The sequence below is a fragment of the Leucopleurus acutus genome, assembly GCF_964270905.1.
Source record: "Leucopleurus acutus genome assembly, chromosome: 8".
NCBI lineage: Eukaryota > Metazoa > Chordata > Mammalia > Artiodactyla > Delphinidae > Leucopleurus > Leucopleurus acutus.
In genome coordinates, this window is record NC_139151.1 from 109,552,598 (window position 1) to 109,567,581 (window position 14,984).

The 14,984-nt window shown below is 62.8% G+C and overlaps 2 protein-coding genes across 2 annotated transcripts; one reads left to right on the top strand and one right to left on the bottom strand.

The window, feature by feature from the left end:
• Positions 1-3,081: 3,081 nt before the first annotated feature.
• Positions 3,082-5,722, top strand: IFITM5 (interferon induced transmembrane protein 5). Its single transcript, XM_082844173.1, has 3 exons — positions 3,082-3,372; positions 3,530-3,818; positions 4,425-5,722. Exons 1-3 carry the CDS (start codon positions 3,200-3,202, stop codon positions 4,635-4,637), a joined length of 675 nt encoding a protein of 224 aa, XP_082700299.1. The 5' UTR covers positions 3,082-3,199; the 3' UTR covers positions 4,638-5,722.
• A 2,366-nt stretch (positions 5,723-8,088) lies between these two features.
• On the bottom strand, positions 8,089-13,431 carry PGGHG (protein-glucosylgalactosylhydroxylysine glucosidase). The gene is made up of 14 exons (XM_082844401.1): positions 13,247-13,431; positions 12,720-13,003; positions 12,191-12,401; positions 11,679-12,114; positions 10,697-10,816; positions 10,139-10,270; positions 9,806-9,917; positions 9,525-9,597; positions 9,296-9,432; positions 9,022-9,155; positions 8,800-8,895; positions 8,628-8,725; positions 8,342-8,553; positions 8,089-8,239 (listed from the first exon to the last, which is right to left on the bottom strand). Exons 2-14 carry the CDS (start codon positions 12,976-12,978, stop codon positions 8,184-8,186), a joined length of 2,076 nt encoding a protein of 691 aa, XP_082700527.1. The 5' UTR covers positions 12,979-13,003; positions 13,247-13,431; the 3' UTR covers positions 8,089-8,183.
• Between the last annotated feature and the right edge of the window lie 1,553 nt (positions 13,432-14,984).

The following is a 14,984-nucleotide window of genomic DNA, read 5'->3' on the forward strand; positions in this document are numbered from 1 at the left end:
TCGTGACTCTCAGGAACCTTTTACCGAGCTGTGTGCTTCACTGCACGCATTTCCTAGCTAAAACCATACGTGCACTGGCTTCTCCCCTACCTCTTCGGAGCAGTTCTGTTACCGAGTGCAGAGTCCAAGTTCGCGCTGCTCCCACACGACAGGCTGATGAGTCAAGAGACAAGGTGATGGGGAAGAAGTAGTGACTTTAATCAGAGGCCAGCAAACCAAGAAGATGGTTCCTAAAGAACCACCTTAATTCGGGGTAGAATTCGGGCTTCTTTTGTGCGAAGGGGAAAGGGGCAGCAGGAGGATCTGAGATTAGAGGGGGAAGGCAGATTGCAGACTTCTCGGAGCTACCTGGCCTTCAAGGAAGCGTAGCATTGCTTCGTTCTTCTGCTTTGCTCACGCAGGCTGGACCACAAGGCGCCTGCAAATCCTCAAGTCCTTAGCAGTTATTTTTACTTTACAGTCTTATCTCTGCTTATTTGCAAGGTTTCCAGGCTGAAAGCAAACTTATCTACAACAAGTAATGGCCATAAGTAACCCAGGACCGTGGGATGGGAACGTTCTTCAGGGAACTTAATGGGCTATTTGGGAACAAACAACATTTCTCTACTGTTTAACTCTTGGCGTTCCGGAGGCGAAAGTGATGGACTACATGGGCCGAAGAATGGGTGTTGGGGGAGGTGGTGCCAGGTCTGTTCTTCCTGTTACAGTTTCTCAGAGGCACCAAGAGGCTGCTTCCCAGGCTATAGTCCTCAGTAACACCGTTAATAAAACTTACCTCACAGTTCTTGCATTGTGTGTTTGTGTTTCAGTTGACAGTTTAGTCCAGCAGCAATGCATTCAAGGCTGGACGTGCAACATTCCAGGTCAAACAAGCAGGTTGTCCTGACCCTGTGTCATCCACCACTGCTTCCCAAGGCCTGTCTCTCTGCTCACACCTGGGGCTGCAGGGGGATCCCTCTGGGACCAGATGATGGGGAAGGAAGAATTCCCAGCCCGGTTCTCCATTGGTCAGCTTAGTGTGAGGGAGACGGCTGGCCACAGGATGGGTCCTGCACTCCAGCCCAATCAGGAGTGGCCTGAACACCGGGGTGAGGGGCAGAGCTGCAAGCGAGTTACTTTCATTGGACCCTTGTCCCCAGAGGGGCAGCGTGTAGCCCTCAGGAACTCGGAGCACCGACCCTGCACAGGAGTCCACGTCATATGTCATCCCCAGGGATGGGAACACAGGCTCAGGTCTGCCAGTCACGTCCCACACCTTACCACCCCACTGCACCAAGCAGAGGGTGGGCACCCCTCCTGGCCGCAGTTAGCCCTCAGGTCAAAGGCCGTTAGGAGGTGCCGTGTGGCTGTGAGTAGAGTACATGGGCCCAGGGCCCCAGGGCAGGACCGGGCAGCTCTGCCTCTTCACTTCCTGGACCACTGGTGCCTTCACGTTCTCCAGCCCTGCTGCTCTGGGCTTTGTGGGTTCAGAAGTTCTGTCTCCCAAAGCTTCCTTCAGGCGACACAAAAAGGTGCCGTTGACCTACGATCTCTGGATGCCCCTTTGTTTCCCACGCCTGGGTCACAGGCAGGGCCACTTGACTCTGGTCCGCAGGAGGAGGGAGGGATGCTCCACACTGGGCCCCCTCTTGCCCAGTGTTATGGTAAATGGCCAAGTGCAGCACTCTTGCCCCAAGACGGTCACGGTGACCAAGGCCTAGGTCTCTTGGAGAAGGGGCCACATCACACCGTGACCCACTGGGCCTAGCAGAGCTGGTAGCTGACGGTGAGCAGAATGTCGCCCTGCTTTGGACACCTCTCAAGTGTCCTCCAAGCTCCAGAGCTCCTGCGGGCTCAGCTCAGGCCTTTGCTGGGCCTTACTGCAGCTCAGCTTCTACTGCCACCCCATCCTGTTCTTTTCCTCCCTTCTTCAGGGTTGGACACAAAGAGCCTCCCTATTCAACGTCCTTCTCAGAGTCCAGGAGCGTGGCCTGGAGTAACCCTGCAGGGCCTGTGAGCCACCGCAGTGACTCTGGATCTGGAGTGGGGTGGGGGCCCTTGGGGGGCGCAGGGGGCACAACTTGTTTTCTGTTGTAACAGGATCACTCTGGCTGGAGTAGTGAGAACGCCGAGGAGGGGGGCCCGCTAACCCAGGAGAAGGTGAGAGTGGCTTGGTCTCAGCGGTCACAGTGGGGGTGAGATTCTGCGCATGCTGGAAGGTGGGACTAAATGGATCCGGTGTGGGCAGGAGGTGCGGGCGTAAGCCAACGCTTTTGTCCTGAGCAGTTGGACGGGTGGAGCGGCCACCAGCTGTGCCCGCAGAGACCGGGCAGAGGGTGCAGTGGACTGAGCACTTGTGCCCCCTCCCCCACTGAAATTCTAAAGCGACGGTATTAGGAGGTGGTTAGGTCATGAGGGTGGACCCCTCATGGTAGGGTCAGTGCTCTTATAAAAGGGACCCCACAGAGCTTCGCAGCTCCTTCCACCAGTGAGGAGCCCTGAGAAGTCGGCCCTCTGCAACCAGGAAGCGGGTCTCACCAGCACCCATCCACGCTGGCACCCTGATCTCAGACCTTCAGGCTCCAGAAATGTGAGACATAAATTTCTATTATTTGTGAGCCGCTAGTCCAGGTACTTTGCTATGGGAGTCCCAGCTCAGACAGAAGGTTTGGGAGAGCCTGAGGTTTCCTATTGAGGAGCTAGGCTGGAGACCCTGGGAGCCCTCCTCCGCGGAGCACGGCAATCTGGCCCTTTGACATAAATGTGATTGACGGGCACATAGATGGCATTTTAGCCAACAGGCTGCTGGGCCCTCTGGAGGGAGATGAGACCGGGGTGCGGACACAAGCTCAGCCCCGCCCTCCCAGCCCCCTAGCTCTGGATTCAGAAGCAACCAGCAAAGGAGCCTGAGAAGCAGCTGACAGCTTGGGAGGGAGGAGGGCAGTCCCCAGAGCAGGCCCTGGAGAGCTCACTGTAGCGCCCGCACAGTAACAGTCCAGGTCACAGCTGGTCCCCCAACAGGCCACCCCCCCCCACCCCCGCTCTCCCTCTTCCCCGCTGTTCTCTCCTGAGCACTGTTCTTTTCCACCTGGCAGGGTGGGCACTGATGACCAGGTGATGCGGGCAGTTCTGGGGACAGAGGGGCTGTGGTCTCAGCAGCCCTGGTCCTGAGGAGCCCCGCCTAGCCCTGCCCTCAAGCCGAGGCAGCGGCCCACCCACCATGGCCCTGAGCTGGTGCGTCCGCCTCCTTTCGTCGGCGGGGGCGGGGGCTCTGAGGGGCAGACCGCAGCCACCGCATGGCCCCACCAGCAGCCTTGCAGGGGGCTCCCTAGGCTGGACTACCCGGACAGGAGGGGCTCTGGTGGCCCCGCACCGGCCCCCAGCCTCTACGGGGTCAGTGTTTCTCCGCGGGGAGCGGGGCTTTCTGGGGGGGAGGGGGACTCTGCGGGGGTTGGGGGGTGGGCTCGCGCAGGCGGGGCGGGGGGCGGCGGGCGGCGGGGCGGGCGGGGCGACCGCTCAGCCCCGGGCTGTCATTTGTCGTTAAATTTAGCGGCGGGCCGGTCAGCCGGGCGGCGGCGGGGACTATAAGCGGCCGGGGCGCCCACCCTCGAAGCAGGAGTCCGAGCGAGGAGACGGCGCTGGAACCCATGGACACGTCGTACCCCCGCGAGGACCCCCGGGCCCCGACGCCCAACAAGGCCGACGGCACCGCCCACACGGCCCTCACGCTGGGGGCGCCGCTACCCCCACCTCGAGACCACTTGATCTGGTCGGTGTTCAGCACCCTCTACCTGAACCTGTGCTGCCTCGGCTTCCTGGCGCTGGCCTACTCCATCAAGGTGGGCCTTGGGGCGCTTCGAGGGGGCCCAAGAGCATTTCACGGGGGCTGCTTATCAAGTTGGGGTGCAGGAGTATCCACGGGGCCATCCGTCAGCCTGACGGTGGTGAGAGCCCCTCCCTCATGAGGGCTTCTCCACTGAGGCTGGGGTGCTGTTCATAAAACCGAAATGGGGGGTCTAGTTTGTCCCGAAGAGCCCAGGGTCGATGGGGCCTTATCCAAGGGGGTCTCTTCCATCAAACGCTCTCAGCACCTCTGAGAACTCCCTACCCTCGGAGGTCCTTGGAGGCTGATGCTGGCTTGGGAGGGCCACTGGGTCCATAGCTGGAGTGGGAGGATGCAGGGTCTCCTTTCAGCCCCACTTTAGGCTGAGCCCCTGATGACCCAAGGCCCCCTGGGCGGGCCAAGCCCATGTGCCCAGCTGGGGACAGTGAAGGGAGTGGGTGGAGCCCAGGCAATATCCTCTCAGGCCACACCCCTCCATCTAGATTTTGGGTCCAGCTCGGGTCCTCCAAGGTGTGGACCCAGCGGCTGCCTGGGACTGGGTGGCAGGCCCCACCCAGGCCCCAGGCAGGTGTAGAGAGCTGGCCCTGCTGTTGGCCCGCAGGCCCGAGACCAGAAGGTGACTGGAGATCTGGAAGCAGCCCGGCGGCTCGGCTCCAAAGCCAAGTGCTACAACATCCTGGCCACGGTGTGGGCTCTGGTGCCGCCTCTGCTGCTGCTGGTGCTGGTGGTGACCGGCGCCCTGCACCTGTCCCGGCTGGCCCAGGGCTCCGCCGCCTTCTTCAGCACCAAGTTCGACGACTCAGACTATGACTGACAGGCTGGGCCCTGTCCCCGCCCTGACCCAGGGACCCCAACCCCAGGGGCTCCATCCTAATCGCCTGGAACCCTGACTTGCCTACGGGCCTGAGGCCCACCCTCCAGCCCCAGCCTGGGCACCTAACACTGACCCTGAAGATCCTCCACAGGGACCCCAGGGCCTTACCCTCACCTCCATCGATGCCCCCAGTCCCCTAACCCCACCCCCCACCCCCGCCCCCAGGCCAGCTCCTCCCTCCCCAGCCGCCAGGCTCAGCCTCAGTTTCACAATTAAAAGCGCCTGGCTCCAGAAAGTGCCTTCCAGGACTGTTCCTGGCTGGGGTGGGGGAGGGTATCTTCCTGAGGGGAGCTACCCTAGGGACCACTGCAGCCAAATCCCCCTGGACTGCCCCCAGCGTCCATGGTGGACGCCCTGCCCTGTCGGCTTGGTGCCCCGACTGTCCCCTTTGCTCAGGCACTGGGCGGCCTGCGGCTTCTGGGTGGAGGTGCCTGAGTATTTTAGAATGAAGTTTGAGAAGTCGGGCTTTGATCTCTGCCGCTCTGTGGTTTAGCGGCCTGTCTTTCAGAATGTGTGTGCTGTGTCTCTGCGTCCACGTGCCTGCCCATCCCCGAGTAAGCGTGTGTGCACACGTGCTAAGGGGAGTCCCTGACCAGTGAGACTTGTCCTTGCCGTGCACGTTCCTGTCTGTGGCTGGGCCTGTGTTGACCTCCTTCTTTGGGTCACTCTGTCCTTGTGACCCTGCGTCCCTTTAATTCTGATCTGTCCCGGCAGTGGGTTCCCTCCTTCCTGGATCAGTGGGGCTGGACACAGACACACAGGCACACAGACATGGTCACGCCGTCACCCGTGCACACGTCCATCACGCACAGGTGCACAGGAGCACCTTCTGCACACGCACGATTGTACAGAAAGGGAGGCGTGGGGGGTGAGGGCGTTTTCCCAGTGCCTCTGTGCGGGTGCACGTCCTCGCATCAGTTACCTCCCTTATGTAACCCCCCGGCAGCCCCAGCAGAGCCTGGCAGAGTGGGGGCTGCCAAAGACACACGCACACCCTGTGTGGCTGGGGGTGAGGCCGCTGGGCCTTGCTGTGGCCGGGCCAATGACAGGGCAGGCTAATTGCAGGGGCCTTAACCACAGGGTGGCTCAGGGCTCTGAATACCCCACCCATGGTCCCTTCCCTCCCTTTGCCTGCCCACCCTGCCTGGGCTGGGGGCGTGGGTCTCTGTCTAGCTCCTGTACTTGGAGCCCCCAGAGTAGCCCCCCTCTTGTGACGGCCAACAGTTGGTCCAGCTGTCTCTAAAGCGTGCCAGCAGAGATGAGTCCCGGCCGCAGGCCGGCAGTACCCCAGCCCCCTGCTGAGTGTGCGCTGCTCTGAGCCAGCCCCTGAGGCAGAGGTTGTGCAGGCCGGGGCCTGGGGTGGAGATGGAGCAGTGCCCCTTCCTGGGCACTGGCCCTACATTGGACTAAGGACAAGGCCAGCGCTCGGACTAGGATGGAGACGGCGTTCCAACACTGAGCTCCAGGTTTGGCCCAGGAAGGGACCAACCCTTGCTGGACACAGAGGCTGGGAGCAGGGGTCAGCCTGTGTGTAGCCGGGTACATGTCTCCAAGCAGGGGATGGTCTTCTGGTCTCCATATTTGGTGAGGGGAGCAGACATTGTCCAGCCCTTGCCCAGTTGCTGAGGACAGAGAATACGCGGTCAAGCCAGGCACAGAAGGTCACCAGAAACCCTTCCAGCCTGTGTCCTGGGCAGGTTGAAGGACCCTGGTCAGGTTCAGGCAATTGGCTGTCATGGGCCGGACCAGCCAGGCCAGCACACACATGCTGCCACCGTCACGGCCCCTTGGAGGGTTGCCCCTCCACAGGCACAGGTAGGTGTGCGTGCGCGCGCACACACACACACGGCACACACACGCGGCACGTATCAAGCTACGTCAGTCCTGTGGGTGAAGGGCCACCTACCGCCCCCACCTGATGCCTGTGCCCACATCTGGCTCCAGGGCTGCAAAGGCAAATGTCTGCTTCATGGGGACAGTCCCTGGCCACCATGCTGTGCTTCAGCAGACCTGCCTGGGCCTTTGCGGCACTGCCACCGGCTGAGCGAGAGCCTGTGGGCCCCTGGGGGAGCCCCACCAAGTCGCGGGATCCATTCTGAGGCCACAGGCCCTCAGGGAGCTGGTCTGCAGCTCGGCCACACTCCCTGCAGCCACCCCCTTCCCTCTCTCCCTCATGGGGCTTCAGTCCATCACAGTTTGTCTGCCTGGTGTCTGCTTCTTGGAGAACTCGGGCTAACTCTCCACTGAGAACAGAGAGCACGGCCTGCAGATGAAGGAGGGGCGCAGACATTGACAGGACTCGCTTACTTGCTCTGCGCAAGCAAGTGACTGTGCTTCCCAGCCGCGTGGAAGGGAAATTGATCCTTTACGAAATCCTCACGTTCAGCAGGGAGCTCGTCAGCTCCTCAAGGCAGACAAAGCTTGCCCATTCCTCAGGCAGATCTGCTGCAGCAGGCTCGGCCCTCGCCAGGATTTCCATGGCAGACACCATCTCGCCTCACCCTGGGGAAACCCAGGTCTGCTGTGCCAACTGAGGGGCTGAAGCCCAGGAGGAGACAGTGGGCAGAGCCTCGGCTGAGGGCAGCCTGCCCAGGACAGGTGGGCCCAGGGCCATGGCCTGGAACTCACGCACACCCGGCCCCAGTCCTTCTGGCTGGTCAGAGGAAATGCAGGGTCTTGCTCCACACCCCACTCCCCTGCCTTCCTGGCTGAGGAAAGGCATGTGACAGAGACCATCCAACTTGACTGAAGTGGCCCAGAGGCAAGAGGACCCAAGGACTGAGGATGCCGAGTGCTCACAACAGCCCAGGAGCACCTGGACCCAGCCATACCTGATGCTCCCTCGTGTGACACAGAAGGGTCCTTTGTGAAGCTGCGATGCGGTGTCCCAAGTAATCCCACAGGAGACTGAGTCTCCCCCACGCCCCTCATCCTGCCGTGCTCCCCATCAAGGCCGGCATCTGCCTCTGTCTTCGCAGAACCGCTGGCCCTTCTCCCACCTCACCCTGTGGGGTCCTAGGGAAGGGGCACTGAGGGAGGGCGGGAACAGACATGCTGTGTGAGGCTGCAAGAAAGCTGACCATCTATGGGGGCTTAGGCTGGGGAGGGTCTCAGGCTAGAGGCAGAGTCTTGAACTTGGGCCAAAGAGTCCAGACTTTCCTTGGAACCCGTGAGCCTGGCTGCCGTGTGGAGGAGGGTGGGAGGGGGCGGCAGGCTGGGAGGGCGTTGAGGAGGGAGGGGTGCAGCCAGCAGGGGCACCCGCAGAGGGAGTGGCCGGGGGGAGGACCTGAGAGACATCCCTGAAGCCAATAGCCCTGGTCGTTTTGGGGGAGGGGGCAGGACTGGGCGGGGGGCGGGGGGGACTCGGTGAGGCTGGAGGGCCCAAGGGTGTCCCAGAGGGGGTCCTGTGGGCTCTGCGCAGATGCTTAATGTCTTCAAACAATCTTCCCAGGAAACTCTTGGGGCAGAACTTGCTGCCCCTGCTTCCTACAGGTGTGACCTCTGTATCCGGCCAGCTGAGCAGGGAAAGGAGACCTTGTGTCCTGCAGGGAGAGGAAGCATTGTGGGGTGAGGGCACACACTGGGGGCTACCTTGGGGGTCACGTGCCCTGGACCCCTGGGTGGGTCTGGGAGTGGCGGCCTACCTGGGGACAGGGGGAGCCGATTCTGTGATGGCCACAGCTCAGCCTCCAGCGGGGGCGCCCAGGGCCCTGCTCGGGCAGTGACCTCAACTGTCACAGACCCTTCAGAGAAGGAAAAGTCAAGCTTGCTCCCCTGGTAGGAGATGCCAGAAACGCACACTCTGGAGATCCCCGCTGGACACATGGGGTCGAAGGTCAAACCGGCCTCAGTGATCCTGCAGCGAGGGGAAGGTTCTGTGAGGAGGGGGGTGGCGGCAGGTGGTTGCTCTCTGCCTGCCACTGCACTCACCTGAATCCCGTGACCCCAAAGAGCACCGCCTGCAGGAAGCCCCCCATGCCTGTCAGGAAGTTCACGGCACCCGACCTGTCTGCATTCTCCGTCCACACCTGCAGGGGGCAAAGCAGTCAGTGCAGGAGGTGGGCGTGGTCGGTGTGTAGGTCGAGGCTCTGGCCAGGCTGACCTTGAAGGGCTCCGTGACGTTGGCGAAGCTCCTCTGCAGGAGGTCCCACGCCCGCCCGGGGTCCTTCAGCTCCATCCAGCCCACTGCAAACATGCTCTGGGGACAGAGGTCAGAGGTCACGCTGGGGTGAGGCCCACTGCGGGGGGAAGGAAGACTGAGGCCAGTGGGGCAGGGCCGGGGCTGCCCTGGGGACCACCACCCCACACCCTGCAGTTTCCTTACCCAGGTCATGGCAGGGCCCTGGGGGGACGTCACAGCCTCATACATCTCCAGGTTTTGCCTGCGAACTTGAGGACTCAGGGGGAAGGGGACGGGGTACCCCAGGAGCACAACATCTGCCTGCTTCACCTCCTCTCCTGGGGGGAGGGGGGAGATGCTGCTGATGGGGTGAGGTGGGGAGGGCAGGGGCTGCCCTGTTGGAAAGGGGGCATCCAGGGCGGACACGAGGTCCTGTGGGAGGGGAGAAGGGCCCTGAAGGAGCTCCGAGTCCACTCACCAGGCTGGTACCCATCAAACTCAGGGTGGAAGTTCAGTTTCGGGTCAAAGGGCACCTTGATCTTATCAGCCACCACCAGCCACTGGTTGGGGACGGGCTGACCCAGGTCCTGGGCCAGGGCAGCAGCAAAGCGCAGGCTAGGAGTAGAGATGGGGAGAGGTGGGCTGCAGCCCTGCACTCCTGGCTGGCCCCCTGCATGGTGGAGGTGGGGCGGGTTCTTGGATCTGACCTGTTCTGGACCAGGACATTGGTGTACACGGAGTTGTCGACCCCTGAATGGTATTCGTCAGGGGGCATGACTCCTGGGCACATAAGTACAAGGTGGTATTCAGTGCAGGGTCTTAGGGACCTGCCCCTGATGCCAGTCGCCAGTGTGGGCCTGGCAGCATCAGGTGCTGGTGACCACATGCTGAACTGAGAAGCACCCACCTGCTTCCCCACTTGTGACCATCCACTCCCCCTGCCCCTTCCCCGTCATCCACACTCCTCCCACCATGGCCACGCTCTCACCCTTCAGGTGGAACTTCTCCTCCCCGGGGCTCCACTCTACGCGGCTGCACCAAAACTCAGCCACGGCACTGACCACATCCCAGCCCCCAGCCTCTCGGAACAGCTGCAAGTCCTGGAGAGCAGGAGGTGGTGCATCAGAGGCCGTGGCACCTGTGATTCTAGTTCCCACTGGTCACTGCATTTCTTGCCAACGCCTACCCTTCTGAGTGCCCAGAAATGAAGGCCTGGCTCTGAGATGCTCCGCCGGACCGGCCAGACAGGAAGTCATGGCAGTGTGGAGGGCGTGGCCTCGCTAGGTAGGAGGTCACACGTGGTGGCACAGTGACACCTCACCTGGGTGGTGTGGTAGTACAGCCGGAAGGCCAGCACCACGGCCCCGTTGATGTGGATCTCCTGGGTCCCATAAATGGCCTCAGGGCAGACCTCCAGGCCGGAGCCCGCGCTCTCCCAGGCAAACTTGGCTCCCTGTGGGGTTGGAGTAGACTTGACTCCGCTCTCGGGGGGCCGGGGGTAGCCCACCCCGGTTCTCAACGCTCTCAGCCTTCAGCCATGGAGGGCAGACAGAGGCGGGGGCACCAGTTGTCCCGCGTGACCTCGTGGGGGCCTGTGGGCTCTGAGTGCCCTCTGTGTGGCCCCATCGTGGGCCAGGTGGCTTCTGCCCCGTTTCCACTGTGTACTTGCCCTGGGGCAGGGCAGTGAGGGGACCCGGTCAGGCTGCTGTTCCCACATGTACAGTACAGGCTGGGGGATGCCACAGAGCCTCTATGAGAATCCAGGACATTCCAGCCACACCCACAGAGGGGGCTGGGGTGAGGGATGAAGACCTGGGGGGTGGTATGGGACGTCAGCCCTTTGGGGGGCCCCGTAGGGTAGGTGCTCAGTCCCCCTCACCTGGTAGCCTAGGTTCTGGGCGTTGTACAGGGCTCCACCGAGCGTCCGGATGCGGTACTGCAGGAGAGCCCTGGCGGCCTCCGGGTGGAACATCAGGATACTGGGGAACATCCAGAGGTCCTGCGAGCACAGCCGAGGGGCCCCCTCGTCCTGGCGCTACAGCCGAGGGGCCCCCTCGTCCTGGCGCTACAGCCGAGGGGCCCCCTCGTCCTGGCGCTCTCACTCCTCTCTCCCCACGGGCCACACCCAGCTCCCTCCTCTCCTGCCTCATCTGGGTCTGTCCTGGGCCCTCTGCCTGCCAACCCCACAGTCCGATCCCCAGCCCAGATGATCCTCAGACCTGGTCCCCAGCGGGCATCTGCGTCTGCCCAGGGCTCAGGCCAGAGTCTGGGTGTGGGCAGCCTGGTGGGGGTGGGGGGGTGCCTGCTCTGTTGCTCACTAGCTGGCCGACCCAGAGTGAGCAGCTCGGCCTCTCTGAGCCTCACCTGTAAAGGGAGCACAGCAGCAGCTTCTCCGGCATCAGGAAATGTGCAGCAGCATCCCGGACCCTCCCAAGCCCAGCTGGCAGCCGGTCCTGGCTGCCTCACCTCACTCCACCCTCGCTCCACTCAGCAGCCAGAGGGGTCTTCCCAGAGCCCACGGCTGCCCATGTCCTTCCCCAGTTAAAGTCTCCTCAGCCCCCTCTACAACCGCTCTTCCTGCAGCGGTGAGGGCCCCCTGCACAGATGCCCTGCACAGATGCCGCACCTGCTCAGTTCTGGGCCTCTGAACCTTCTGGTCTCCTTGCCTGAATCACATCACTCGTTTTCACCAAATGCCTACACAGCCTTCAGCCGAGACACTACTTCCTCCAGGAAGCCTTCCGTCTGCCACGGTCCCTGGGCCTCCCCAACCACAGCCCCACCCCATGCAGGATAGAGGCAGCAGCTCTGTGTACAGCCGGCTCTGCAGCAGGTGTGCGTTAAGGGTGGGTGGCGCGCACCTGGTCCCAGAAGACGTGGCCCCAGTAGCATTCCTCACGGCTGCCGTTGGAGAGGCCGCCTGGGCTGAGGCCGTGGCAGACGTATCCTGGGGCCCCGGGCTGGGGCAGGGCACTGAGCAGGTAGTAGAGAGCTCCACGCAGGGCCTGGCGCAGACGCAGGGGCCCCTCCACATCCAGGCCACAGCCTGCCCAGAACTGGGCCCAGGCCTGTGCATGGGCCATGTAGAGAGTGCGCCTGGCCTGCAGCTGCAGGGCATCGGCGAGGCAGGCCTGGGCTTCGGCCTGGCTGCCACCCACCACCGTCAGGAACTCCCACGTCCCATCCTCCTCCCCTTCCCCAAGGGTCAAGGTTGGGGGCACCGGCGTCCACAGCATGTGCACCTCCTGCTGTGCCCCCCCAGGCTGCTCGGGGGTGAGTGTGTGGCCGTACAGGTACCTGCAACAGGATGGCTGTGTCTCAGGGACGGGCTCCCTCCTCGAGCTACCCAGCCGGCCCCCCGCCCCCTCCTCACCGGGCTCCCTGGAAGTCAGGACCCAGATGCAGGTCCAGGTCCGGGCTTTCTGGGGAGAAGGTTGACTGCAGCAGCACGGTGATGGGCCAGCTCCCTGTGGCCAAGCGGGTGATGGACACACTGAAGGCCAGGACGTGAGGCAGCGTGCGGTGGGCATAGATGCGCTGGGAGGCCCGGAAGCTGGGGCCCTCCAGGGTGTGCAGAAAGGAGCCTGGCGGGGCGGGGGTGGGGAGGGGAAGACAGAACAACTCGCACACCCCACTCAGGGCCGCTGAGGACAGTTCCAAAGCTGCCGGCGGGGAGTGGAGTCACCTCCAAGCCCCAGATGCCCTGTCTGGGAAGCGACAGCTGCACAGGCGCCGCCAGCTCCTGCCAGCCCAGGAGGCCCGTCGGGCTGAAGGCCTCACAAAGTGGCCTCTCAGAGCTTCCTTTTCTTTGGGAGTCGGCATCCTCTCGATGGAACCTCTGTCGGGTCTCCCACTCACTTGGAACAATGGTGGAGGGGAGGGGGAGGTCAGGCAGTGGCTACCTGTGTTAGTGTCCAGGACAAAGGTCTTGGTCAGCTGCTCTCCTGATCCTGCAGGGGCCTCCAGCTGGACATTGAGGGGACTGGGCAGAATGGCCCGGTGCGTATCCCCCCAAGCCCCATTGTACACTCCGCTCACATGCAGTGTCTCATGATACACGCGTGTGCCCAAGTAGGCATTGGTCACGGTGGCCAAGAGCCGGGGGTCACTGGGCAGAGAATGGGCAGTGAATCTGGTGGCGTCCTTGCCAGCATCCTCCATGGCAAGGTTGGCTCAGCGGAGGGGCCTGCAAAAGGGGGAGTCAGAGGCCCCCACCGTTGTTTGGGCCTCCCTTTTCTGTAAACCCCGAAGCTTGCCTTGGAACCTGGTTAATGCCCCCACGGGTGGAGGGACGTGTGTGACCCACCTGGGCAGCCCCGACTGTCCAGAACCCCACTCTCAAGCCACCCCAGGAAACACCCTCAACCCTCAGAGACCCTCGCCCCCAATACTGATCTGCAGGGACACAGCAGAGGCCCCGGACTCCCACCTTAGGGCCTCAGTCCCTTCCAGCTCTCTCCGGGCGCACTGCCTCGAAGCCGTCCAGCTGGCAGGAAGGGAGGAGGCCTCAGCCGGCGGGCCTCACCCTCCAGGAGGCCGGCTGGGTACGGGGTGGGGTGCCGGCAGCAGCTGGGGGTTGGGGGGCAGGCGGGCCGTCGGCCGCGTCCCTGGGGCTCGCCGCAGCCCAGCAGCGTCCCTCGGCTCCAGCGGGTGGGCGCCGGACCGGAGGGAGAAGTAGCCAGGGGCGGCCTTGTCACCGGAAGGCCCCGCGGTCCCCGCCCCAGGGCGCGCAGCGCGGGCCGGATGGAACGTCCCCACCCCCGGGGCGGGCGGGGCGCGGGTGGGGCGGGCCGCCTCGACCAGTCGTGCCTGCGAGGCTGCGAGGAGCCCAGCTGCAGCTCTCCCTTGAGTCTTCTCCAAGGGTGGAACTGAGAGGGGCGGGGTTTCGGCTTAGGTGTCCCCTCTCTTGCCGCCGGGTCCTGCCTCTCTCCCTGAACCCCCGTCCGCCCCGGAGAGGTGAGGCAGGTCCCCCTCCTGGAGCCCCGCCTTCCTTTGTCCCCGCCCCACTTTCTGGCTCTCCCCAGCCTCGTCTCTCAGCCTCTACCCACTTGCCCCCTGCCCCGCTGGAGGCTCCAGGCCCTGGGGCTGTCTGGACCTCGTCTCTCTGGCCCTGGTCTGACCCGAATGACTGTGCTCTGACCACTCGCCCAGCCAGAGACACTCGGATTCAACGTGTCCCTGAAACCTGCCCTTGCCGTGGCCTGCCCAGCACAGGCCGTGGTGACTTCACCCATCCCGCTGCTCAGGCCCGCTGTCCCCCCACCTACATCCACCGGCGCGTCCCCCTTCCAGGGCGTGCCCGCTCTCACCGTCCACCCTCAGTCCAGGCCGTGCTCCTGGGTTAGTGCAGTCCTTGCTCTGGCCCCACAGCCCTTGTCAGCAGAGCCAGAGCCCCATCTACCCCAGGAGTGGGCAAGTTCTCACAGCCTGCAGTGGTGCCCACCTCACCGGCAGGACAAGCTACCCAGGGCCGCCTCCCCGCCCTCAGCCCCTCCCCCATCCCGCTGCTGCCACCCTGGCTTCCTTGCTGCTTCTGCACCAAGCTCGCTCCTTGTTATGGATTGAATGTGATCCCCCCAAACCCATCCGTTGAATTCTAATCCCCAGTGTGATGGTATTTGGAGGTGGGGCCTTTGGGACGTAATTAGGTCACGAGCTGTCAAGAACGGGATTTCTGCCCTTATAAGAGGCCCGAGAGCTCGCCCTCTCTCTACCCCGTGAGGACACAGCCAGAAGACAGCCATCTGCAGGGAGAGGCTCCTCACCAGACACCAAGTTGACTGGCATCCTAACCTTGGACATCCCAGCCTCCAGAGCTACGAGAAATAAACTTATCTTGCTGACAAGCCACCCGGTGTATGGTATTTTGTTACAGCAGCAGCCAACCAAGACAGGCCCCTTTGCAGCCTTTACACTTGCCATCCCACTGCCTCTTCTTCAGGACATCCTTAGGGTTGGTCCCTCCCTTCCTTCCGTTTTCAAATGCCTCGTCCACAACCAGATGTTCCCAGACTACTTACATGTAAGAGGAAACCACTGGCTCCATCCCCCCAGCCCCCTGCTTTCCCTTCCTCCTAGAATACCAGCTCCAGGAGGGCAGGGATTTTTGGTCTGTTCTGTGGAATGAATAACTGGATTATGGAAGGGAATTTGGGGAAGTGGAGGGG

Coding starts and splice junctions, on each gene's coding strand:
- IFITM5 (XM_082844173.1), top strand. CDS start 3,200: ATGGCCCTGAGCTGGTGCGTCCGCCTCCTTTCGTCGGCGGGGGCGGGG. Junction 3,373..3,529: donor CGGCCCCCAGCCTCTACGGG/GTCAGTGTTTCT, acceptor CGTTAAATTTAG/CGGCGGGCCGGTCAGCCGGG. Junction 3,819..4,424: donor CGCTGGCCTACTCCATCAAG/GTGGGCCTTGGG, acceptor GTTGGCCCGCAG/GCCCGAGACCAGAAGGTGAC.
- PGGHG (XM_082844401.1), bottom strand. CDS start 12,978: ATGGAGGATGCTGGCAAGGACGCCACCAGATTCACTGCCCATTCTCTG. Junction 9,433..9,524: donor AATGTCCTGGTCCAGAACAG/GTCAGATCCAAG, acceptor CTCTACTCCTAG/CCTGCGCTTTGCTGCTGCCC. Junction 8,240..8,341: donor TCGGCTCCCCCTGTCCCCAG/GTAGGCCGCCAC, acceptor CTCTCCCTGCAG/GACACAAGGTCTCCTTTCCC.